The sequence below is a fragment of the Octopus sinensis genome, linkage group LG15, assembly GCF_006345805.1.
Source record: "Octopus sinensis linkage group LG15, ASM634580v1, whole genome shotgun sequence".
In the NCBI taxonomy this organism is placed as follows: Eukaryota; Metazoa; Mollusca; class Cephalopoda; order Octopoda; family Octopodidae; genus Octopus; species Octopus sinensis.
Window position 1 is genome coordinate 6,539,517 of NC_043011.1, and position 26,174 is coordinate 6,565,690.

The following is a 26,174-nucleotide window of genomic DNA, read 5'->3' on the forward strand; positions in this document are numbered from 1 at the left end:
GTTCAAATCCTGCTGAGATCAGCTTTACTTTTCTTCCTTTTGGTGCCAACAAAATAAAGGACCAGTGAAGTACTGGTGTCGATGGTATCAACTGCCCCTTACCCAACAAATCATCAGTTTTGTGCCTAAATCAGAAACCATTATTATTATTATTATTATTATTATTATAAGGCTATGAGTCAGCAGGTTCATTACAGTATCAGACAAAATGCTTGGTGGTTATTTCTTTCAGCTCTCTACATCCAGGTTTCAAATTCCATTGAGGTCAGCTTTGCCTTTTGTCTTTTGCTTGTCCATACAAGAACCAGTTGAACCCCAGGGTCAATTATTCCCTCCCCTCAAAATCTCAAACCTTGTTCCTATACTACAAAGGATTATTACTATTATTATTATTATTATTATTATTATTATTTGGAAGAATTCGCAGAGCAATGGGACGAAGTGCCTTGTGGTATTTAGTTTTAGATTGTTCCGAGTTCAAATTTTGCCAAGGTCAACTGTTTTCCATCCTTCTGGGGTTTAAGGAATAAAATTCCTGTTAAATACCGGGGAGGTCAAATATAATCTGCTATACCAATGCCCTTCAATCTGTGATCCTTGTACCTTTTGGTAACAGTCTTTGTGAGACTGTTAAAGGTGTCGAAATGAAAGTTTAAGAAGCTATGCTAGGTTTACTGGTCACAACAACAATTTGTTTAGAATTGATAAGAGTCGGGTGATTAAGGTGAGATCAAAGGTGAGAGGAATGATGAGGTACCTTGAACAGCTGTTGTTGTTCTGTTGGGCCCTGACCAGCAGCTTGTCATTAAGGTCAAGGATGTCACTGGCCGTATCCAGCATTATGTTAAATATCTGTCCACCCTGAAATGAAAGAAGAATATAAGAGATGAAACTATTTGGATTGGATCAAGCAATTGCTGTGTTAATTAATTTGTTGATTAGCAAGTTAATTAATATCTATAGTTAAGATACTATTTCAAATGATGAAGTCTAGTTTTAACTCTTACTCCACACCTTTACTGACCTCCAGTCAATTATTTTTCACAAGACGGATTGTTCAGATAAGATTTTCTTCTTAAACAGAGAGAGAGAGAGAGAGGAGAGAGAGAGAGAGAATGAGAGAGAGAGAGAGAGAGAGAGAGAGAGAGAGAGAGAGAGAATGAATGAGAGAGAGAGAATGAGAGAGAGACTTACTCCTTTGTGAGCATAAGGAGAGAGTTTACTGAGGCAAACAGCAACTAAAGTGACTTCAATTGAATGCTTAATTTTTCCTGAGTTGCCACTGAGAATGTCCCGTAGACCTCGAGCTTGGTCCAAAGCGTTCTTCTCATCCACACTTTTCTGAAAAACAAACGAAAGCAAAAATAAAATCAACAAACAACAAATACCACAACAATAAAATGGAAGGTGGAAAAAAAAACTCACCTCGTCTCAGAGCAGGTCGCAGTTGATGCAGCAAAGACTTTGACACCAAAATAATAAAAAGGGTTCAGCGAAGAAAATAAAGAGTCTTTGCTACTAAGTGTCTCGTGAAGCTGTCATTGTTTTTAGTTTCAACAGATGGGTTTCAGCTCAAATCCCTCAGGAGGCAAAGACATCCGTGAAAAATTTGTCTTCCATTTCATGAAAAATGAAGAAACCCATCGAGCAGGTTTTTAATTCTGATGAGAAGGTCTAATTGCAACCAACACAAACTGTACAGAGATTCAGAATGCAATGGCTGGAGACGTGCAGGTTGGCATTGATGCTGGCCTCTGTTCATCAGACTTTGTCTTCCCACAACTCATCTCTTTTGCACAGCGGCAGCAAGGACCAAGACGATGTACCCAGCATCTTGGAATATTGCTAAATTGGCAGAATTCTGTGCCATTTGGGCAAAATGGACTGTGGTCTATTAACCATTGCATCTTTCAGATGTTTAGTGGTGGGTAAGAACGATAATATTCTTGGGGAGACTGAAGTCATTGACGAAGATCCACTGAGTGGCAAATTCCAGAGGATTATGGACAACTTTTAGACAAAACTCTGGTTTGACAGCACTGCTGGGAGCGCAACCAGTTTGGAATAAACTCTACAGAACTTTCTGGTCCCTTAATCGCAAAAGAACCATACATGTAAAACTTGTGCTGCAGATGAAACTGAACTTTTTGAGTTTTGTGTTTACAAAATAAATCAAATTATTTAATGACTGATTAGCAATTAATTTACTTTTTGTAAAATACAAATTTGTAATTAGATTAAATTTTTGCTGGGTAAGTCTTTACACACCCTACTTCAACATCCCTACTGGTGAGCCCCTTTGCAGTCATTAACAGGGTTTCTTCTGATCCCTGGTTCCCTCCTGTCTCGTGTTTTTGCTAGAAAACATTGACATGTAGATTCTCAAGTTAGGTAATGGTAAAGGAACACAGTACTTCCCCTACATCACTTATATACATATATGTGTGTGTGTGTGTGTTATATATATATGGGGAAGCACTCCGTCGGCTACGACGACGAGGGTTCCGGTTGATCCGAATCAACGGAACAGCCTGCTCGTGAAATTAACGTGTAAGTGGCTGAGCACTCCACAGACACGTGTACCCTTAACGTAGTTCTCGGGGATATTCAGCGTGACACAGAGAGTGACAAGGCCGGCCCCTTGAAATACAGGTACAACAGAAACGGAAAGTAAGAGTGAGAGAAAGTTGTGGTGAAAGAGTACAGCAGGGATCACCACCATCCCCTGCCGAGCCTCGTGGAGCTTTTAGGTGTTTTCGCTCAATAATATATATATATATACACACATACACATGTATGTATGTGTGTATATATATATATATATATATATATATATATATATACACACACACACACACACATGAATGTATGTGAACAAAAGATACTTACGGTTGCCAAGTTGCTGAGTTTCCGGGTTAGCTCGATCACATATTCACACCTGCTCACATCCAGATCTTGCCAGTGGCCATACTCATTGCAGAAATACGTGGCATATTGGTTCCTACCGAAGTTGCACAGCTGCTGCACCTGGATGCCGGTAACCGTCTTCTTCCACAGGTACATTCCCTTCGTGGTGCGGACACGTTCTCTGGAGCAGTATAAAGCATTGCTTGGTATAACTACCACGTTAACCGAGTCCGACACATTTCCACGAGGGGTGGTCACCTGACATTCCCAAACGCCCTGATGATTCTTATTAAGTTTCTCGATCACCAACCGGTTGATCATTATCTGTCGGTCAGGGATGTAAGTTTCATGTAAGAATATTCCAGCAGTGCGATTGGTATGCATGCGTTTTCCTTTGCGAACCCAAAACATTTCCGCTTCATCGTCAATTTTGAAAGCACGACATTCAAATGGCAGCTTGTCTCCTTCGAACACAATTTGATTGGTTGAAGGTAGGAGTTCAAACACTGGGAGTTCCAGAGGACGTTCTGGAAAGAGGAAAATAACATTTAGAAAATACATAGATATATATATAAACTAGCAGTATTGTCTGGTGTTGATCGGCTTTGTAAGGGAAAAGCATTTTTAGAGAGTTACTTCCCTTATATAAACCGAGCAAAAAATGCGAAAAAATTATGGTAAATTTTTTTTTAAATCATAGACTCATCGTAGACGTGTGCTAATACCCAGAAGGGCTCGATATGAATCACGACTATAAGATACCCGCTTTTGGTTAAACTGCACCGCAAAATGTTGGAGTAGTTAGGAATCTAAATTGGAGGAGACAGACTCTCACACAACTTCAGTTTTATATATAAAGATATAAGCACAGGTGAGGCTGTGCAGTTACAAAGCTTACTTCCTAACCAGGGGGTCATGGTGTCTTGCACAGAAACTTTGGCATGTGTCTTTCACTATGGTCCCAGCAGACCAAAGTCTTGAGTGGAGATGTGGTAGACAGAAACTGTGAGGGAGCCCGTCCTATATATAGCCGCACCATACTAGTGTGATCACTGACCGATCGGCTAACTGGCTTCCGTGCCTTAAAAGGCACCATTCGAATGTGATCGTTACCAGTGTTGCCTTACTGGCACTTGAGCCCCATGGTAGTATGGTGTTAAGAGCACCATCCGAGTGTGATCATTGCCAGAGCAGCTAACCGGCCTCTGTGCCGGTGGCACGTAAAAGACACCATCCGAGCGTGACCGTTACCAGCATCGCCTTACTGGCACCTGTACCGGTGGCATGTGTAAAAGATTCAAGTGAGGTCGTTGCCAGTACCGCCTGACTGGCCCCGTGCCAGTGGCACATAAAAGCACCCACTACACTCTCAGAGTGGTTGGCATTAGGAAGGGCATCCAGCTGTAGAAACTCTGCCAGATCAAGATTGAAGCCTGGTGCAGCCATCTGGTTCGCCAGCCCTCAGTCAAATTGTCCAACCCATGCTAGCATGGAAAGCAGACGTTAAACGATGATGATGATGATGATATATATATATATATATATATATATATATATCTATATATATATATATATATATATATATGTATATATATATATATATATATCTATATATATATATCTATATATATGTATCTATATCTCTATCTATATATCTCTATCTATATATCTATCTATATATCTCTATCTATATATCTCTATCTATCTATCTATATCTATATATCTCTATCTATCTATCTATATATATATATATATATAGATATATATATATATAAGAAAGATAAATAGAGTGAGATAGATAGAGAGGAGAGAGATAGAGAGTGTGTGTGTGTGTATTTGACTTAACATTCCATAAAGGTTATAAAGGAGATTGTTCGTTTCCCAACTTCCATGGAGAAACATTATCATGCTTGCAAGCAGGTGAGGGTTGATGACAGAAAAGGCATCCTGCTATAGAAAATCTGCCTCAACAAAATTCCATCTGAATCCTGCAATTGTGGAAAACTGGATGTGAAATCCTAATGGCATATCAGAAATATTACTGATTATGGAACTAAGAGGAGGAATCTTGACAGAAAGCGCCTTACCACAATGGAGATCTTTTCTCTTCAGCTCTTTAATTGGTCGATCCTTAACATCAGACGGCATGGCACAGACTGTTGTGTCTTGGATCTTCACACTGTTGTTCTTGGACCATTTGACAATCCATTGTAGGTGACAGTCACATCGTAAATGAGACGACTGGAAATCTCTAGAAAACAAAGACAAAAATACATTTCATTTGAGAAGTGTGTGCCCACGTATGTCTCGTATGTATGTATGTATGCATGTGTATGTGTGTATGTATGTATGTATGCATACATGTGTATATGTGTATGTATGTGTGTGTGTATGTATGTATGTATGCATACATGTGTATATGTATGTATGTGTGTATGTATGTATGCATGTATGCATACATGTGTATGTGTGTATGTATGTGTGTATGTGTGTACGTATGTATGTATGCATACATGTGTATATGTGTATGTATGTGTGTGTGTATGTATGTATGTATGTATGCATACATGTGTATATGTATGTATGTGTGTATGTATGTATGTGTGTATGTATGCATGTATGTATGTGTGTATGTATGTATGTATGTGTGTATGTATGTATGTATGTGTATGTATGTATGTATGTGTGTGTATGTATGTATATGTATTTGCATGTGTATAAAGTTGCTCTTGAGCACTACAGGTAACATGTAACAACCTGTTTTGTGTTTAAATATATATACATGTGTGTGTAGGTGCATGTGTGTGTATATATATATATATATATATCTATATATCTCTATCTATCTATATCTATATATATATATATATCTATATATATGTATCTATATCTCTATCTATATATCTCTATCTATCTATATATATATATATATATATATATATATATATATATAAGAAAGATAAATAGAGTGAGATAGATAGAGAGGAGAGAGATAGAGTGTGTGTGTGTGTGTATTTGACTTAATATCCATAAAGGTTATAAAGGAGATTGTTCGTTCCCAACTTCCATGGAGAAACATTATCATGCTTGCAAGCAGGTGAGGGTTGATGACAGAAAAGGCATCCTGCTATAGAAAATCTGCCTCAACAAAATTCCATCTGAATCCTGCAATTGTGGAAAACTGGATGTGAAATCCTAATGGCATATCAGAAATATTACTGATTATGGAACTAAGAGGAGGAATCTTGACAGAAAGCGCCTTACCACAATGGAGATCTTTTCTCTTCAGCTCTTTAATTGGTCGATCCTTAACATCAGACGGCATGGCACAGACTGTTGTGTCTTGGATCTTCACACTGTTGTTCTTGGACCATTTGACAATCCATTGTAGGTGACAGTCACATCGTAAATGAGACGACTGGAAATCTCTAGAAAACAAAGACAAAATACATTTCATTTGAGAAGTGTGTGCCCACGTATGTCTCGTATGTATGTATGTATGTATGCATGCATACATGTGTATGTGTGTATGTGTGTGTGTATGTATGTATGTATGCATACATGTGTATATGTATGTATGTGTGTATGTATGTATGCATGTATGCATACATGTGTATGTGTGTATGTGTGTGTATGTGTGTACGTATGTATGTATGCATACATGTGTATATGTGTATGTATGTGTGTGTGTATGTATGTATGTATGTATGCATACATGTGTATATGTATGTATGTGTGTATGTATGTATGTGTGTATGTATGTATGTATGTGTGTGTATGTATGCATGTATGTATGTGTGTATGTATGTATGTGTGTGTATGTATGCATGTATGTATGTGTGTATGTATGTATGTGTGTGTATGTATGTATGTATGTATGTATGTATGTATGTATGTGTGTGTGTATGTATGTATATGTATTTGCATGTGTGTAAAGTTGCTCTTGAGCACTACAGGTAACATGTAACAACCTGTTTTGTGTTTAAATATATATACATGTGTGTGTAGGTGCATGTGTGTATATATATATATATATGAGAGAGGGAAAATACTCACATTCTCCGCAAAGAAGTCATATTGGCAAAACTCCCTTCGGTAACTCCTGGTAACAAATTCTGGGAAAGGTCACTGCAACAGAGAAATTTTGGGAAAAACATAAGAAAAGTAATTTAATCTTTTGATAACAATGTTTACTTATCTTTGACACACACATTACATATATATATACACACATTGTATATATATATATATGTGTGTACTTAGGCATGTGTACTTAGCACTCAACTGTAGGGAAGTGAGACTTGGACGCCATGCACACGCCAAGAGCGTCACCTAAGCATCTTTCACCTGCGCTGCCTCCGGAAAATCCTTGGCATCAAATGGCACGATCATGTCCCCAACAGAGATGTCCTCAAGCAAGCACTCCTCACGCAAAGACGTATGAGATGGCTTGGACATGTTAGCCGTATGGAAGATGGCAGAATCCCCACGGAGAGCTTGCTAGAGGCACTAGGTCTGTGGGAAGACTGTTCTTACAATACAAGGATGTTTGCAAAAGTGACATGAATGCCTGTAACATCAATATTAGCAATAGGGAAGCAGTTGCCAGCAACCGTGGAGATTGGCGACGTACCGTAAAAGAGGGAACACAAAGAAATGACAAAGGGAGAGAGGAGAAATGGAAAGACAAGAAAAGACGTCAACAAGAAACTATGACATTACAACCAGCCAGGAAAAGTCTTCTCTACATTTGCAGCACCTGCCAGAGGGAGTGTTTGTCCAGGATAGGACTACACAGCCACAGCAGGAAATGTATCAGGACATGAAATGTAAAAGCTGGACTAGATTATTTTATGCGCAACTCCATTGTCTCCCAAGACAAAAAGGATGCCAACAAAATATATATATATATATATATATATATATATATATATATATATATATAATTCTATTGGAGGTTATGTTAGCCACATGAAGGGATGTTGTCATCCAAGGAAATGCTGGTTCAATACTTAATATTTTTGGGGGAATTGATTTCCTTAAAATAATAGGTATGTATACAGAATCCTGTAGTTTATATTCATATAAAGAAAGAAGAAAATGGAGACTGTGAAGTTTAATAAGAGTTTATTATTAACAACAAATCGAACATCATCCCTTACAGCTGTTTCAATTATACACAGTGAACTAATTGAATATTAAGTTCATATTTCTGAGTATAACATCTTCAGAGGGAACAAAAATATACCAATAGATGTTTATATGTTTGTTTATGGATTCATTATAACACTCATATAAACATCTTTTGGTATATTTTTGCTCCCTCTGAAGATATGCTTAAAAAAATTAAAAATGAACTTAATATTTAATTAACTCACTGTGTATAACCGAAACAGCTGTAAGGAATGACGTTCGATTTGTTAATAAACTCTTATTAACTTCACAGTCTCCATTTTCTTCTTCCTATACATATACACACATATGTTGAAGCTGACAATGGGATCCAATGCAATCCTGTGGCTTGTCAGCTCCTGTCAAATGATCCAACCCATGCCAGCATGGAAAATGGATGTTAAATGATGATGATGATATATGGAAGATCTCAGAGGAACTACAAATGGCCACTCCTAAAATGAAGTCAACTATTTGCTCCATACAGTTTAGTTCACTAACTTTATTTGGTTCCATATTTTTAGGATAGCAATGTCCTTTTATGGAAGGAATTTCCTTGTTTTATATTCAAAGTTGGTATCTGAACGTCCTGAGATGTGAGGGGGTTGCAAGTCATTGCCCAGACTGAAGGCAAATACTGCAAAAGGAAGTGAAGAGAGCGGAAGAAAAACGGGAACTCGCCATCAAAGAAAAGCGCCCTTGACAGAAGAAAAAAAGCCAGTAGCACCAGCAGAGAGCTCCTTCAAATGCAGTTGCTGTATGGGTGACTGCCACTCCCATGTGGGCCTCTGCAGCCACAACAGATGCTGCACCACCATCAGCAGCTGATGTGATTTCTTTGGGTGCAAATCCATGGTTTCCCAAGACCGATGGATGTCCACCTGGTATTTGTAATAATAAGCAGGTGCCAGCATTCTGGACATATTTTGTTAATATTTTACTCCTGTTAATTGTTTATTGATTCCCAAGCAATGTTTATGTTTATTGATTCTGTGGACAGACACTATTGGAGTGATTGGCACAATTGAGGTGCCAAAACAATAGTGATATCTGTTTGGCAGCCGATGATGGGAATATATGCTTGATATGCTTATTGCTAGTGAATCTTTTATATCTTGGCATCTTCTTATTCTGGGTTGCCCTTCATTCTCATAAGGTTGAACTTGTTCAAGGGTTCAAAGGTTTAGAATGGTTTTGTGGCTTTTATTATATTGATACTGCAAGACCATCTTCATTGGGAATCTTATTTTGCTAGGATAATGATGATGGCTTCTAGCTTTGGAAGGTTATGTGACACATATATATATAAATAGAGAGAGAGAGAGAGAGGGTACATGTGTTCTTACAATTTCTCCACGCTACTCAGTCCAATAAACATATTCGCATCAATGTACTTCAGTTTGTTGTGTGAAATATCTCTGAAAGGAGAGAAAAAAAGGAATTTGGTTAGAAATTAAAAGACGACACCACCACCATCACCACCACCGGTGGCTACTGAAACATTCCTGATTGTACACTGCTGCCATAAGGTAGACAAGGCCATCTGACAAGTTAAAGACCATGGATGTAGACACAACTAAAGTACAAGTGATAAAGTACATAAACCCTTGTCTATTTGGCAAGCAGATAAAAACATACACATGCATACAACCTCACACAAACACACACACACACATCCCCTACTGATGTCTTATAAACTGGGACCATATGCTTTCAGCTCAGTCAGTTCAAACGTAACATGAGCCAACAGGATTAGATTATTCTATGCAATGGAACATATGTTGAGGTTGTAACTCTTTAAGGGCAACACAAACATATATACATACATACATACACACACACACACACATGCATATTCCACACAACACTAGATATTTTATATATATATATACACATATATATATATACTTTATTTAAAGCTAGCAAAAACTGTCCGACGAACAGGAACGTGAAACTCAGAGTAACAGGTTTTGTTGAATTTTCTGCTGCTTTAAATAAAGCATATTACTCTACCCCTGGTATTTGAGTACTCTTTTTTCCACCTTGTTTCACATTTATGTGTTCACTCCGGTATATATATATATATATATATATGTATGTGTGTGTGTGTGTGTGTGTGTGTGTGTGTGTGTGTGTGTGTGTGTGTGTGTATGTATGTGTGTGTGTATATATATATCTATATATATATATATATATATATATATATATATATATGTATGTATGTATATACATATATATGACCTTTTACTTGCTGCTGTCATTGGACTACAGCCATGCAGTGTTTTTTGTTGGCTCCATTACTTTTCTTCTTTTCAGAACCTAATTCTATCAGTCTTGTTTGCTGAAATGCAAAGTTACAGGGACATACACAATGACACACACACACACACGTACATACATACATACACAGACACACACACACATGTACATACACAGACACACACATATACAGCAGTAAGAAAATGGAGGGGTTGAAGAGGTGGTATTCATCAACTTTTAGACATTATATTATGTCTATTTGAAAAAAAAAAAACAATTTTAAGAATATACATACATGTATAACAGACCATGCTTTACATATATAAATATACCAGTAATTATTAAAATATATAATGTTCTGCATTATATATTTTAATAATTACTGGTATTTTTATATATGAAAAGCATGATCTGTTATACATGTATGTATATTGTTTAAATTGTTTTTTCTTTAAAAATAAATAAATAGACATAATATAATGTCTAAAAGTTGATGAATACCACCTCTTCAACCCCTCCATTTTCTTATTGTCGTATAAATTAAGGGTAAAACAACTTTTTACTCTCACTCATTTATTACATTCAGTAGTGTAATTGCCATGCAATGAAAAAACACTTGTGTATTAATAATTGGGTATATTGGATAGATATTATCCCTTAGTTGGTTGGATTCACAACCTCTAACTCTCTTGGAATATGCGTGTGTGTGTGTGTATATATATATATATATGTAAAAAGCACCCGCACGTAAAAAGCACCCACTACACTCACGGAGTGGTTGGCGTTAGGAAGGGCATCCAGCTGTAGAAACATTGCCAAATTAGACTGGAGCCTGGTGCAGCCTTCTGGCTTCCCAGAACCCCGGTCGAACCGTCCAACCCATGCTAGCATGGAGAACGGACGTTAAACGACGATGATGATGATGATGATATATATATATATATATTCAAAATGTGACCTCGTGTGTACTGTTAGATTTTTTTCCCTCTGTCTTCCCTTCTATGGATCTTTCCTTCTCCTATGTTTCCGACGAAGAGCTCCGCTCGAAACGTTAAACCCTCCTTCTTTCCTGAGCGTCCAATAATACTATATTTGTTCCACGTCTTCGCGTTGTGTTGTGTTTTTTTGTGCTTTCTTGTTTGGATTAACTATATATATATATATATATATATATATTAATCAATATAAGGGTAGCAAAAAATTCAAGGGAAATTTTTTCGCCACCAGCAGTCCAGTGAGAAAGAAAAAATAGTCAACAGACTATATAATATACATTCAACAATATTAAGGAATGGCCTTGATAGGCCATTCGACTCACTGGAAAGAGCAGCTAAACTCAAACCGCTAAATAGTTGTAATTCAGAAACCAAAGGAAAATAAAAACATTTACCTTCATCTTTGGACTATGCATAGTTTCGACATACATATTGGCAAACCGATCTAATTAAATTAAATTAAATCTATTTGCCACTGGCCTGTCTCGTTTGGTTTCTGAATTACAACTATTTAGCGGTTTGAGTTTAGCTGCTCTTTCTAGTGGGTTGAATGGCCTATCAAGGCCATTCCTTAATATTGTTGTATATATATATATATATATATAACAGGCTTCTTTCAGTTTCTTGCTAAACAGTCATACCTCCTCCACATATATATCTGTGTGATTGTGTGTTGTTGTATAGATTAGAGAGATCCAATGATGAATTGACAGATCGGTTTGGTCTGGTTGGGTCACGAAACTCTGGGCACTTGAGTCACTCACATAACTCCTCAGTCAATAAAATTACATTTTATAATTCTAATAAAATCACAGAGATATATAATTAAATATCAAATAAATTATATACATGATACATAATGAATATATAATTAGCAATTAGGAGTGGCTGTGTGGTAAGTAGCTTGCTTTACCAACCACATGGTTCTGGGTTCAGTCCCACTGCGTGGCATCTTGGGCAAGTGTCTTCTATAGGCCCGGGCGACCAATGCCTTGTGAGGGATTTGGTAGACGGAAATGAAAGAAGCCCGTGTATATATGTATATATCATATATATAATATATATATCTATATATATATATATATATATATGCGTGTGTGTGGTGTGTGTCTGTGTTTGTCCCCTAGCATTGCTTGACAACCGATGCTGGTGTGTTTACGTCCCCGTTACTTAGCGGTTCGGCAAAGAGACCAATAGAATAGAGTACTGGGCTTACAAAGAATAATTCCGGGGTCGATCTGCTCAACTAAAAGTGGTGCTCCAGCATGGCCACAGTCAAATGACTGAAACAAGTAAAAAAAGAAAGAAAAAAAAAAAAAGATAGATTCAGAGGCGTAGCTGGTGGCTGTGTGGTAAGAAGATTCCTTCCCAAGCAGATGCTTCTGGGTTCAGTCCCACCACTTCGTGACACCTTAGGCAAGTATCTTTACTATAGCCTTGGGTTGACCAAACCCTTGTGCCTGTCATAAGTGTGTGTGAGTGTGTTTGTCTCCCACCACAACTTGACAAACCGGTGTTGGTGCGTTTACATCCCTGTAACTTAGTTGATTGGCAAAAGACATTGACGAAATAAGCAGCAGGCTTTAAAACCAAGTAAGTCCTGGGGTTGATCCATTTAACAAAAGATTCTTCAAGCTGGGGTTCCAGCATGGCCACAGTCTGCAACTTAAACAAGAGAGAGAGAGAGAGAGAGAGAGAGAGAGAGAGATGAGAGGAGAGAGAGAGAGAGAGTTTCTATTCAGATTGTTTGTTTTAGTGAAACAGTAACTGAATGAAATGATGGTGTGATGGGTGTACCATAAGAAAGAAAGAAAAAAAAAAGAGAATGAGCTGATGACCCAGTTTCAATTCCCAGCTGAAGTTATTTCACTTCGATGGTGTTGGGGGTGAGGTAAAGGAACATTCCAGTCAGAGGGTGGAGGGGCAGTACAAGACGAACTCACGAGAATGCCATGAACATCACATCATCTTATCATCATATTATTTCGGCTCATTTATAAAGCCTGGCGCTTGGCATCTATTTCAGAATTCTGTGTGGGCATCTAAATTTGCCTTCAAACTTGTGTGTGTGTGTATATGTACGTGTAAGTATATGCATGTGTGTGTGTGTGTGCACACACATACAAATATATACACACACACATCCCTCAATATATATATAAATAGCTTACACCACCACAGCTGTTTTTTGATATGTTCCAATGTTGAGAAACCAGAAACTTACCTATTCCGCCTCCCCCCCCATCCCCAACCCAACCCAACCCAACAGGAAAACTAGGGAACCAGTTGTTCCAAGCCCCAACAAGCAACCCCAAGCACACACACACACACACACACACTTTACATCTGGTACCCACCTCAACAAACTGTCTGGCAAAGCTCAGCGCCAAGACGGGGCTGGGTGGGTGGGTTTACCCTCCTTCCCCCTCCATTCGTACATACGGGGAGGGGTGGGGGAAGAGGAGGAAGGAGGAGGAGATATTTGCCAGACAACCCACCCTGTCACCATACACATGAAAAAGAATCAGCATTTCATAATACACACACACACACACACACACACACACACCACACACACACGTCTAATGTTGAAGGCCATTTATTTCCTATACCCCTCACACACACACACACACCCCACTAAGACACCCTCAAAACACCCTTTCAAACATTATCATCTTAAACAAGGTATATCTATGTGTGTGTGTGTGTGTGTGTGTGTGTGTGTTTAGATGAAGTAGATATTTCTACTGTCAGGAGAAACAAGGTGAAAGCAACAAATATGAAAAGGGAGGGGGGAGGTAAGGATGGGGGGGGAAGGAGTTGATTCCATTTTGGAACATTTATTTTCACCAATTTTCAACATTCATCAGCATTTCACGTCTATGATGGGACGTGTGTGTGTGTGTGTGGTGTGTGTGTGTGTGTGTGTGTGTGTGTGTGTGTGTGTGCATAATGTTTGTAGGTGCAGTCTGGAAAGAAGCTTGCTTCTCAACCACATGGTTCGGAGTTCAGTCCCACTGTGTGGCACCCTGGGCAAGTGTATTCTATAGCCTCAGGCTAACCAAAGCTTTGAATGTGTGTGTGTGTATACACACACACACACACAAGGGTGAGTCAAAAAGTAATGCCATTTTGTTTAGGACAGGTATAATTACCAACACAGGATCATGTATCATACATCAAAATGAAGCTGGTCCTCTGCGGATCACATCCCTACTTCTCAACATAGTCACTGTTTCTCTCAATAGCAATGTTCCACCTTCGAATGAGACCATGTATCCCTGTCTCCATAAAATTCTGTCAACTGTTCTTTGAGCCACTTCTTCACTACAGTTTTCACTTCCTCATCACTGGAATAATGTTTGCCTGTCAAAACCTCTTTCATGGGGCCGAAGAGATGATAGCCCAGTGACGAGGAAGTGAAACCTGTAGTGAAGAAGTGGCTCAAAGAACAGCCAACAGAATTTTATAGGGCAGGGATACATACTCTCATTTGAAGGTGGAACATTGCTATTGAGAGAAGTAGGGATGTGATCCATAGAGGACCAGCTTCATTTTGATGTATGATACATGATCCTGTGTTGGTAATTATACCTGTCCTAAACAAAATGGCTTTACTTTTTGACTCACCCTCGTATATAGATCTATACACACACATATATATGTGTGTGTATATACATATATCTGTGCATGTGTGTCTTTGTTCCCCACCACCACTTGACAACTGGTGTGCTTACCTCCCCATAACTTAGCAGTTCAACAAAAGGAACCAATAGAAAAAAAAGGGGCCGCAGTCTGATGACTGAAACAAGTAACCCGATATATATAGATAGAATAATAGAAAAGGAAATGAATGACATTTTTTGCTTTAAAATCACTACAATTGTTTCGATGCATTTTTACACCTGTAGTACATTCATGAGATGCTGTTTTAATCATTATTATCCATCCAATGTTTAAAATGCACATCCTCAAGTGATTTTAAAATCTAAGTCCTTTGTGAAGTCCTGTTATTTCACTCAGTGTCAATGGAATTCCTGATGTGTATACAGTAGCAAGAGTATTTCCACTGCATGATGACATTAGGTAGCCAATAATGGTGGACAAGCTTCGCATCATTCTACAAGGTTTTTAACTGAATCTTACGTTTACATATATCTATCGTGAACAGACTCAGAAGATGATAATATTTCAGTTCTTTATTTAAGAGATGAGGAATTATGTACATTATTTACATTTAAAGGGATATTTCTCCTCATCTTGTTTGTTAACACAATGTTTTTTTGGTTCTTGTTCCTAAGGTATTTTTTGATATTATTATTATTATAATAGGATTAGTAGCCTGCACTCTTAACCACTACGCCACATGGCCGTGGGCAATTTGGAGTGAATTTTAGGGTTTATAAATCTAAGATTTTCGTATCCTGCCTTGATACCAGTTCCCATATGCTATTCATATCTACACTCGGTCTGCTTAGGAGGTTGTTGTGTCCTAGCATATGTGCTGCTTCTTTTAGTTTTTGTATTTTCCAGTGGTGTTCTCTGTCTATTATCTTAACTTCGTCCTACAGGGGGAGGTGGTCTTCATTTTTCCATATGATGAGGGCAAATATCCGTCAAATGTAACTAACATAAATGATAATATTTTTTTAAGGTCACTAATTTTTTTGCAATTGATCAATTGACTTGTTGAGTAAATGGGACAATGAATGCACCTATAATGCATATCAGAAACAGCTGTAAGTCTAGGATGCACAAAAAAAGGAAGATGTAAAATCTCATTATTTATGGCTTTTCTTGTGTGTCCCTTTGAGAAAACCAGATTAAGTGGGGAACCATGGATTTACAAAGTTGATTGGTGATGGACTTCTAACTTGGGGCCTTGCTTTAGGATCACCTGTAGTTCTTTAATCAGCTGATAACCTTTTTGTTAGCCTGGTGTATTTGTATCAACAGAGAGATTACAAAGGATTTTGTCTGGATTGATAATCCCTTATGAATAATTCTTTTTTCTGATTATATATATATATATATATGCATATGCATATAAATATATATATCATCATCATCATCATCATCATCATCATCATTTAGCGTCCGTTTTCCATGCTAGCATGGGTTGGACGGTTCAACTGGGGTCTGGGGAGCCCGAAGGCTGCACCAGGCCAGTCAGATCTGGCAGTGTTTCTACAGCTGGATGCCCTTCCTAACGCCAACCACTCCGAGAGTGTAGTGGGTGATTTTATGTGCCACCGACACAGGTGCCAGACGAGGCTGGCGAACGGCCACGCTCGGATGGTGTTTTTATGTGCCAACGACACAGGTGCCAGACGAGGCTGGCAGACGCCCACGCTCGGATGGTGTTTTTATGTGCCACCGACACAGGTGCCAGATGAGGCTGGCGGACGGCCACGATCGATGGTGTTTGTTACGTCCCCAAAGCACGGAGGCCAGTCTATGCGGTACTGGCTACGGCCACGTTCGGATGATTTTCTTGTGTGCCACCGGCACTGGTACCAGAAAGATACAAATTCCATTGATGTTCATCTATTTTGATTTGTTTTGATTTGATTTTCACTTGCCTCAACAGGTCTTCACAAGTGTCACAAGAAGGAAGGTATGCACAGGTGGACTGACTACGTCCCAGGTAGGGGCCACGCGGTTATGGCCTGACTAGTCTTGCCGGGTCTTCGGTTGGTGTTTTTATGTGCCACCGACACAGGTGCCAGATGAGGCTGGCGAACGGCCACGATCGGATGGTGTTTGTTATGTGCCACGTCACAGAGGCCAGAGATGCGGTACTGGCTACGGCCACGTTCGGATGGTTTTCTTGTGTGCCAACGGTACTGGTACCACAAAGACACAAATTCCATTGATGTTCATCTATTTTGATTTGGTTTGATTTGATTTGATTTGATTTTGATTTTCACTGCCTCAACAGGTCTACACAAGTGTCACACACTTGCCTCAACAGGTCTTCACAAGTGTCATAAGTAGGAAGGTATGCATAGGTGGACTGACTACGTCGCCGGGTCTTCGGATGGTGTTTTTATGTGCACCGACACAGGTGCCAGATGACTGGGCGAACGGCCACGATCAGATGGTGTTTGTTGTGCCCACAGCACGGAGGCCAGTCGATGCGGTACTGGCTACGGCCACGTTCGGATGGTTTTCTTGTGTGCCACCGGTACTGGAACCACAAAGATACAAATTCATTGATGTTCATCTATTTTGATTTGGATTGATTTGATTTTCACTTGCCTCAACAGGTCTTCACAAGTGTCACACACTTGCCTCAACAGGTCTCCACAAGTGTCACACACTTGCCTCAGCCTCAACAGGTCTTCACAAGTGTCACACACTTGCCTCAACAGGTCTTCACAAGTGTCATAAGAGGGAAGGTATGCACAGGTGGACTGACTACGTCGCCGGGTCTTCGGATGGTGTCTTTTTATGTGCCACCGACACAGGTGCCAGATGAGGCTGGCGAACGGCCACGATCGGATGGTGTGTGTTGTGCCCACAGCACGGAGGCCAGTCGATGCGGTACTGGCTACGGCCACGTTCGGATGGTTTTCTTGTGTGCCACCGGTACTGGAACCACAAGATACAAATTCCAATGATGTTCATCTATTTTGATTTGGTTTGATTTTGATTTTGATTTTCACTTGCCTCAACAGGTCTTCACAGTGTCACACACTTGCCTCAACAGGTCTCCACAAGTGTCACACACTTGCCTCTGCCTCAACAGGTCTTCACAAGTGTCACACACTTGCCTCAACAGGTCTTCACAAGTGTCATAAGAGGGAAGGTATGCACAGGTGGACTGACTACGTCGCCGGGTCTTCGATGGTGTTTTTATGTGCCACCGACACAGGTGCCAGATGAGGCTGGTGAACGGCCACGATCGGATGGTGTGTGTTGTGCCACAGCACGGAGGCCAGTCGATGCGGTACTGGCTACGGCCACGTTCGGATGGTTTTCTTGTGTGCCACCGGTACTGGAACCACAAAGATACAAATTCCATTGATGTTCATCTATTTTGATTGGTTTGATTTTGATTTTGATTTTCACTTGCCTCAACAGGTCTTCACAAGTGTCACACACTTGCCTCAACAGGTCTCCACAAGTGTCACACACTTGCCTCTGCCTCAACAGGTCTTCACAAGTGTCACACACTTGCCTCAACAGGTCTTCACAAGTGTCATAAGAGGGAAGGTATGCACAGGTGGACTGACTACGTCGCGGGTCTTCGGATGGTGTCTTTATGTGCCACCGACACAGGTGCCAGATGAGGCTGGTGAATGGCCACGATCGATGGATGGTGTTTGTTGTGCCCACAGCACGGAGGCCAGTCGATGCGGTACTGGCTACGGCCACGTTTGGGTGGTTTTCTTGTGTGCCACCGGCACTGGTACCAAAAGAATACAATTCCACTGATGTTCATCTATTTTGATTTGTTTTGATTTGATTTCCACTTGCCTCAACAGGTCTTCATAAGTGTCACAAGAAGGAAGGTATGCACAGGAGGACTGACTATGTCCCAGGTAGGGGCCATGGGTTATGGCCTGACTAGTCTTGCCGGGTCTTCTCACGCACAGCATACTTCCATAGGTCTCGGTCTCTAGACATTTCCTTAGTGAGACCTAAAGTTCGAAGGTCGTGCTTCACCACCTCATCCCAGGTTTTCCTGGGTCTACCTCTTCCACAGGTTCCCTCAACTGCTAGGGTGTAGCACTTTTGCACACAACTATCTTCAGCCATTCTCATCACATGACCATACCAGCGCAAACGTCTCTCTTGCACACCACAACTGACGCTTCTTAGGTTCAACTTTTCTCTCAAGGAACTTACACTCTGACGATTATGAACACTGACATTACACATCCATCGGAGCATACTGGCTTCATTTCTTGCGAGCTTACGCATATCCTCAGCAGTCACGGCCCATGTTTCACTACCATGTAGCATGGCTGTACGTACACATGCATCATACAGTCTGCCTTTTACTCTGAGCGAGAGGCCTTTTGTCACCAGCAGGGTAAGAGCTCTCTAAACTTTGCCCAGGCTATTCTTACTCTAGCAGTTACACTTTCAGCACACCGCCCCCGCCTACTGACTTGGTCTCCTAGGTAGCGGAAGCTATCAACTACTTCTAGTTTGTCTCCCTGGAACGTGGCAGAAGTTGGTCTCTGCACATTTCCAGTGTTTATTGCTCCTGAGCATTTGCCACAGACAAAAACTATTTTCCTAGTTAGCCTTCCTTTGACATTGCTGCACCTCTTATGTGTCCATAGCTTACACTTGGTGCATCTTATAGAGTTTCTACCTACACCTTTTTTACAGATCGAGCAGGCCATCTACCTGAAGGCGTATGTGATTGATCTACCTTCCTACTTATCAGGACTTTGGTTTTGGCTAGGTGATTCTAAGGCCCTTCGATTCTAATCCTTGTTTCCACACCTGAAACTTCTCCTCCAGTTCTGATAGTGACTCAGCAATTAGAGCAAGGTCATCAGCATAGAGGAGCTCCCAGGGGCAACCTGTCTTGAATTCCTCCGTTATTGCCTGGAGGACTATGATAAATAGGAGGGGACTGAGGACTGAACCTTGGAGGACCCCAACCTCTACCCGGAATTCTTCACTGTACTCGTTGCCAACCCTCACCTTACTAGCAGCGTCTCTGTACATGGCTTGCACAGCTCTCACCAACCATTCTTCTATCCCTAATGCATATAAATATATATATATATATATATATATAGCATATGCATATATATATATATATATATATATATATATATATATACACATACACACACACATATATATACATACATACACACACATATATATACATACAACATATACATATATATATACATACACACATATATACATATATACACACACACACATATATATACATATATACACACACACACATATATATACATATGTATATATATATATATATATTATATATATATATATATTATATATATACATATATATATATATACATACACTATATATATATATATATATATATATATATATATATATATATATATATATATATATATAAAGTTAATCCAAACAAGAAAACAAAAAGACAACAACGCAAGGATGTGGAACAATAAAGTATTATTGGGCGCTCAGGAAAAAGGGAAGAAGGAGGGTATGACGTTTCGAGCGGAGCTCTTCGTCGGAAACATAGAAGAAAGAAAGATCCCGAGGTGGGAGGACAGAGGGAAAAAAAATGCAAGTGGTCTTCACGAGGTCAACATACTGAAAAGGCAGAAGTGGTAAACAAGAGGGAGCAGGTTTTCAAAGACAAGAGAGCGGAAAAAGAAGGAATGGTAAACAACGGTGTGCGAGGTGACAAGGGCGTGTGTGTGTATGTGTGTATATGGTGGGTGAAGGCTAGTGGCAAGCAGCAGTAGCGAGTCACAGGTCAGAAACAAGAAGGAATGTGTGTGTGCGTGTATATGTCTCGTGTGTGTGTTTTGTTGTAGTATGTGTGTGTGTACGTGTGCGTTTTTTTTGTGTATGGCGAGTAACTGTGCTTAACTAAGTGTATGTGTGAGTGTGCTTATATGTGCGTATATGTATAATTGTGTGCATGTATGTATGTGTGCGTGCATATGTGTGCACATGTTTTGGTGTGCGTATGTATGTGTGTGTCTGTGCTTATATGTGTGTACGTATGTGTATGTGTGCGTGTGTGTGGAGGTATATGTTGCGTGTATGTATGTGAATTTGTGTGTGTTTGTACGTGTGTAAGTGTGTGTGCGTGTATTGTATATATATATATGTAAATGTGTGTGTAAGTGCGTGGGAGTGAATGTATGTGCGTGTGTGTACAAAATGTAGGGGTATTATATGTGTGTTTATATGTTTATATGTGTGTATATATATGCATGCAAGTGTGTGTGTAGGTATGTGTGTGTGTATGTATGTGTGAGTATGTATGTCCGTGTGTATGTGTGTCCGTATGAGTGTATGTAAGTATGTGTGTGTGTATGTGTGTATGATTGATTTTTTTGATTGATTCTAGTTTCAGCTCATGAGCTGTGGCCATGCTGGGGCACCGCCATATGTATGTATGTGTGTGTGTATGTGTGTGTGTATGTATGTATGTGTATGTGTGGAAGTGTGTGTGTGTATGTATGTATGTGTGCATGCTTGTGTGTGTGTATGTATGCATGTATGCATGCATGTGCATATGTATGTGTGTGTGTGTGTGTGCATGTGTGTAAGTATATGTGTATGTGCGTATATGTGTGTGTGTATGTATGTGTGTAAGCGTGTGTGTATAAGTGTATGTGTGTATGTATGTGTGTATGTATGTATACACGTTCACTCATAAGGAAAGGTATGGTGAAAGCTGTAAGATGTCATGCATTGTGATGACCGTGTCTCTCCGTCCCCAGGGCCACAGGATTACAAAGTAGATCTCTTAATTAATTGGCCAGTCCAGTGTCCAAGATGAAAAGTATGTGGACCTTAACTGCAGTTTCAAAGGCCTAGCCTCAACTTGACCAACGCCTTAAAAGTAAAGCTTCACAAATGGAAACTGTAAGGAACCTTATTTATATATATTCACTGCTGTTAAGGACACCATGTTTCGTTTTGCAACCATAATATGCAACCAAGCATGATAAAGGTTCATAAGTCGATACTGCGTCCTGCATTTCGGTTTAGCAGTACAACTGTTTCCATTTCTAAGTGAATCTCTACAAATTCTCTATAGATATTAGAGCCAGCACTGAAAGTGACAATATATTGTATACAAATATGTTTATGTAAACAATGCAAGCAAAGATTGAGAAAATAAGTGATGTATATACATATTTCAAGAGTTATTGCTCTCTCATCAGCACCAAATCCAATCCATTAACCATCCACATGGTAAGTGTAATATGGTTGTATAATGAAAAAATATGGTGTCCCGACCAGCAATTAACATATATGTGCCTGTTGTCAGAAATGTGCTTATTGTGTAAGATTGGTCAATACAATTATGTTAGACCGCCATATTTGGTGGTTATTTAAGCAATGTGTTCATGGATGGTCAATAAGGAGCAAGAACCCTCAAAACTCATTGCCTAATTTTCTATCTTCAATTGTATTGTTTACATTGAGGCATTTTAATATGAAATGTCATAACTGATAGTGACGGCTTTAAATTCCATAGAATTAGTGTGTGTGTGTGGTATAGACTTGCATAAACAATATACCCTGAAGCCCAGCTGCTCAATGTGCAAAGATGAGTGGAATGACCACTGATATTTGAAAACAAATACTGGCACAAAGAAGGCCATCTGGTCAAAGACTATTGCCTCTAGAAGAGACGTTTTGTCCAACCCATGTCAGCATGAAAAAAACTGGATGTTAAATGATGACAAGGGCTGGATGGGTGGATGTCTGCACACCCACATCAACATTTGCTTACTCAGTTTTTACACCCAATTTTTGCAACCACCATGGGGCTAAATGAATGGTTCTCAACCATTGTTTTACATATGGACCCCTTTGATTCCTGTCCTACTCTACCAGACCCTCTACCCTACCAAACAAGGTTTAAAAGATCCTTTTGTATTTTTATATTATTTGGATTTGTATATAAATAAAAAGTAGCTGAAATCTGTTGTGTATTGTTGAAGTCCAATTTATTGCAGACAAAGTTTAGCAACAAACACTTATACAGACCCCCCACCCAGGGTCAGATGGACCCTGATTGAGAACCACTGAGTTTGATGAGTATTAATGAGGCCCAGTTTTCCACAGCTGGATGGAGGACCTTCCTGCAGCTAACCCTTTCTTTGTTTTCAAGTAAAGAGTCTTATTCCTTATGTCTTTGATGCAGCAAAAACCAGCAGACAATTACCAAGGAAAATGACAACAGAGTCCTTGCTTATTTCTGAGTAATTTCCAGGGAGCCACAACTGTAGACAAACAGTTACCCACTTACATGATGGGCTTCTTTCAGTTTCCATTAACCAAATCCACTCACAAAGCATGGTTGTACAAGGGCTGCAGAAGAAGACATTAGCCTGAGATGTCACGCAGTGGGACTGAACCGTAAACCATGTGGTTACAAGGCAAGTGTCTTATCACCCAGCCATGCAATGAACGAGGATGTTCGTTTAGGTCTGTAAAGGTTTAGGGATCTAAAAACAGTTCGAGCGATGGAGGGGTGTGAAGATGCGTCAGTAAGACTGTGTAGTTGGAGTCTGTGTGTGTGTGTGTGTGTGATGGAGGAAAACAACGGAAACATTAACTCTCTCTGTGTTCCCCCACCATTGAACAATTGTGGCTGGTAGGACGAAGCTTTCCTTCCCTGCCACCCCCACACGAAACGTTTCATGAAAGCGTATACACGCTTTTCTGTTGAAAGTATACACATATAAATATGGAGAGAGAGAGAGAGAGAGAGAGAGAGAGAGAGAGAGAGAGAGAGAGAGAGAGAGAGAGAGAGAGAGAGAGGGAGAGAGAGAGAGAGAGAATATAGCTCCACTCCTACACACACACACACTGCTGCTTCCTAAATGAGTCAGTCACTTTTAAATGCTTCCCCTCTCCATTGGGAATGTGCGTGTGTGCATGCACACATATATATATACACACACACACATATATATATATACACACACACACATATATATATATACACACACACACATATATATTATATATATATATATATATACATACATTTATATATATACATATATATATATATACATATATATATATATACATATATATAATATAACAATATATATATACATATATATATATATATATATATATATAATATACATACATATATATACAATATATATCATACATATATATACATATATATATATACATACATAAATATACACACATATACACATACATATACATACATACACATACATACATATACACATACACATATTACTATAATATAATAATATATATGTGTATGTGGTTTGTGAGGCAAACAACAGGAAGGCAAAACTCAAAACATGAGTGAAATGTGTGTGGTGTGTGTGTAATTGATATTTAGCAGAAGAGAGTGACTCAAGGGCGAAGAGTTCGCTTGTTAGCATTTACATGAAACTCTCAACTCTTGAGTCACTCTGTTGTTTCTACTCTACCACTCTTTACTCATCAATCACACTTCATTCTGAAACAAATGCATATGAGTTCTACACCAGGTTATTAGTCTTCTTGTAATGCCTAAACAAAAAATACCCACACATATATATATAGATATATATATATAGCCTGGTACAGCCTTCTAGCTTGCCAGTCCTCAGTCAAACATCCACCCATGCCAGCATGAAAGCAGGCGTTTAAACAACGATGATGATGATGATGATATATATATTATAATATATTATATATATATATATATATAGGCGAGCTGGCAGAACCGTTAGCACAGCGGGCGAAATGCGTAGCGGTATTTCGTCTGCGTTACGTTGTGAGTTCAAATTCCGCCGAGGTCGACTTTGCCTTTCATCCTTTCGGGTCGATAAATTAAGTACCAGTTACGCACTGGGGTCGATGTGATCGACTTAATACCTATGTCTGTCCTGGTTTGTCCCCTCTGTGTTTAGCTCCTTGTGGGTAATAAAGAAATATATATATATATATATACACAACAGAGTAAGCACATAAATGTGAAGCAGGGTGAGAAAGAAATAGTACTCGACTACCAGAGGTAGAGTCGTATGCTTTATTAATAAAGCTGCAAAGACACCACAAAAAACTGTTTGAGTTTCAATTTCTTGTTTGTCAGTCAGTTGTGATTAAGAATGGAACAAGAGTTAAGGTTATACTTATAAAATATGATACTTATAATTTGTATATATATATATATAGGTATAGGAATGGCTGTGTGGTAAGTAGTTTGCTTATGAACCACATGGTTCTGGGTTCAGTCCCACTGTGTGGCACCTTGGGCAAGTGTTTTCTACTATATATTTCTTTATTGCCCACAAGGGGCTAAACATAGAGGGGACAAACAAGGACAGACAAACGGATTAAGTCGATTACATCGACCCCAGTGTGTAACTGGTCTTCTACTATAGCCTCAGGCCGACCAAAGCCTTGTCAGTGGATTTGGTAGACAGAAACTGAAAGAAGCCTGTCGTATATATATATATATATGTGTGTGTGTGTGTGTGTGTGTGTGTGTGTGTGTGTGTGTGTGTGCGTGTGTATGTTTGTGTGTCTATGTTTGTCCCCTGGCATTGCTTGACAATCGATGCTGGTGTGTTTACGTCCCCGTCACTTAGCGGTTCGGCAAAAGAGACTGATAGAATAAGTACTAGGCTTACAAAGAATAAGTCCTGGGGTTGATTTGCTCAACTAAAGGCGATGCTCCAGCATGGCCACAGTCAAATGACTGAAACAAGTAAAAGAGTAAAAGAGAATATATACACACACACACACACATATATATATATACACACATACACTCACACATTACATGTACACACTTGCACGTGTATGCACAAAGCCTTTGTGTATCTCCCCAGCCCCCCCCGTCACCATCTTGCTCCTACCACTACACTATTACATCTGATACCACCACCACCGACAGACGTTGGAGGCGGAGTAACTCTTTCAGTCTACTCCTCCCCCACACATGTATCTGTGTGTGTGTGTGTGTGTGTGTGTGTAAGTGCACATGTATGTTTATATGTGCATCTGTTACAGTTGATTGGTGTGTCTAAGTTATAGGTTGTTGTGGGATGTATATGCTGTGTGTATAATAACAATGGTATATAAGTGCGTTTGATGCGTGAGGGGTCTAATAGATGAGTGTCACACTCT

General features: G+C 39.4%; 1 protein-coding gene across 1 annotated transcript in view; it reads right to left on the bottom strand.

Annotated features, from left to right (window-relative positions):
• Positions 1-26,174, bottom strand: part of LOC115219911 (adhesion G protein-coupled receptor A3) — a 211,611-nt gene that overhangs the window by 18,317 nt on the left and 167,120 nt on the right. The window contains exons 4-9 of the mRNA XM_029790221.2: positions 9,426-9,497; positions 6,964-7,035; positions 6,172-6,335; positions 2,890-3,434; positions 1,195-1,341; positions 758-861 (exon numbers count right to left, since the gene is read on the bottom strand). Coding sequence (XP_029646081.1) covers positions 758-861; positions 1,195-1,341; positions 2,890-3,434; positions 6,172-6,335; positions 6,964-7,035; positions 9,426-9,497 — 1,104 coding nt within the window. The remainder of the gene's footprint in view (positions 1-757; positions 862-1,194; positions 1,342-2,889; positions 3,435-6,171; positions 6,336-6,963; positions 7,036-9,425; positions 9,498-26,174) is intronic.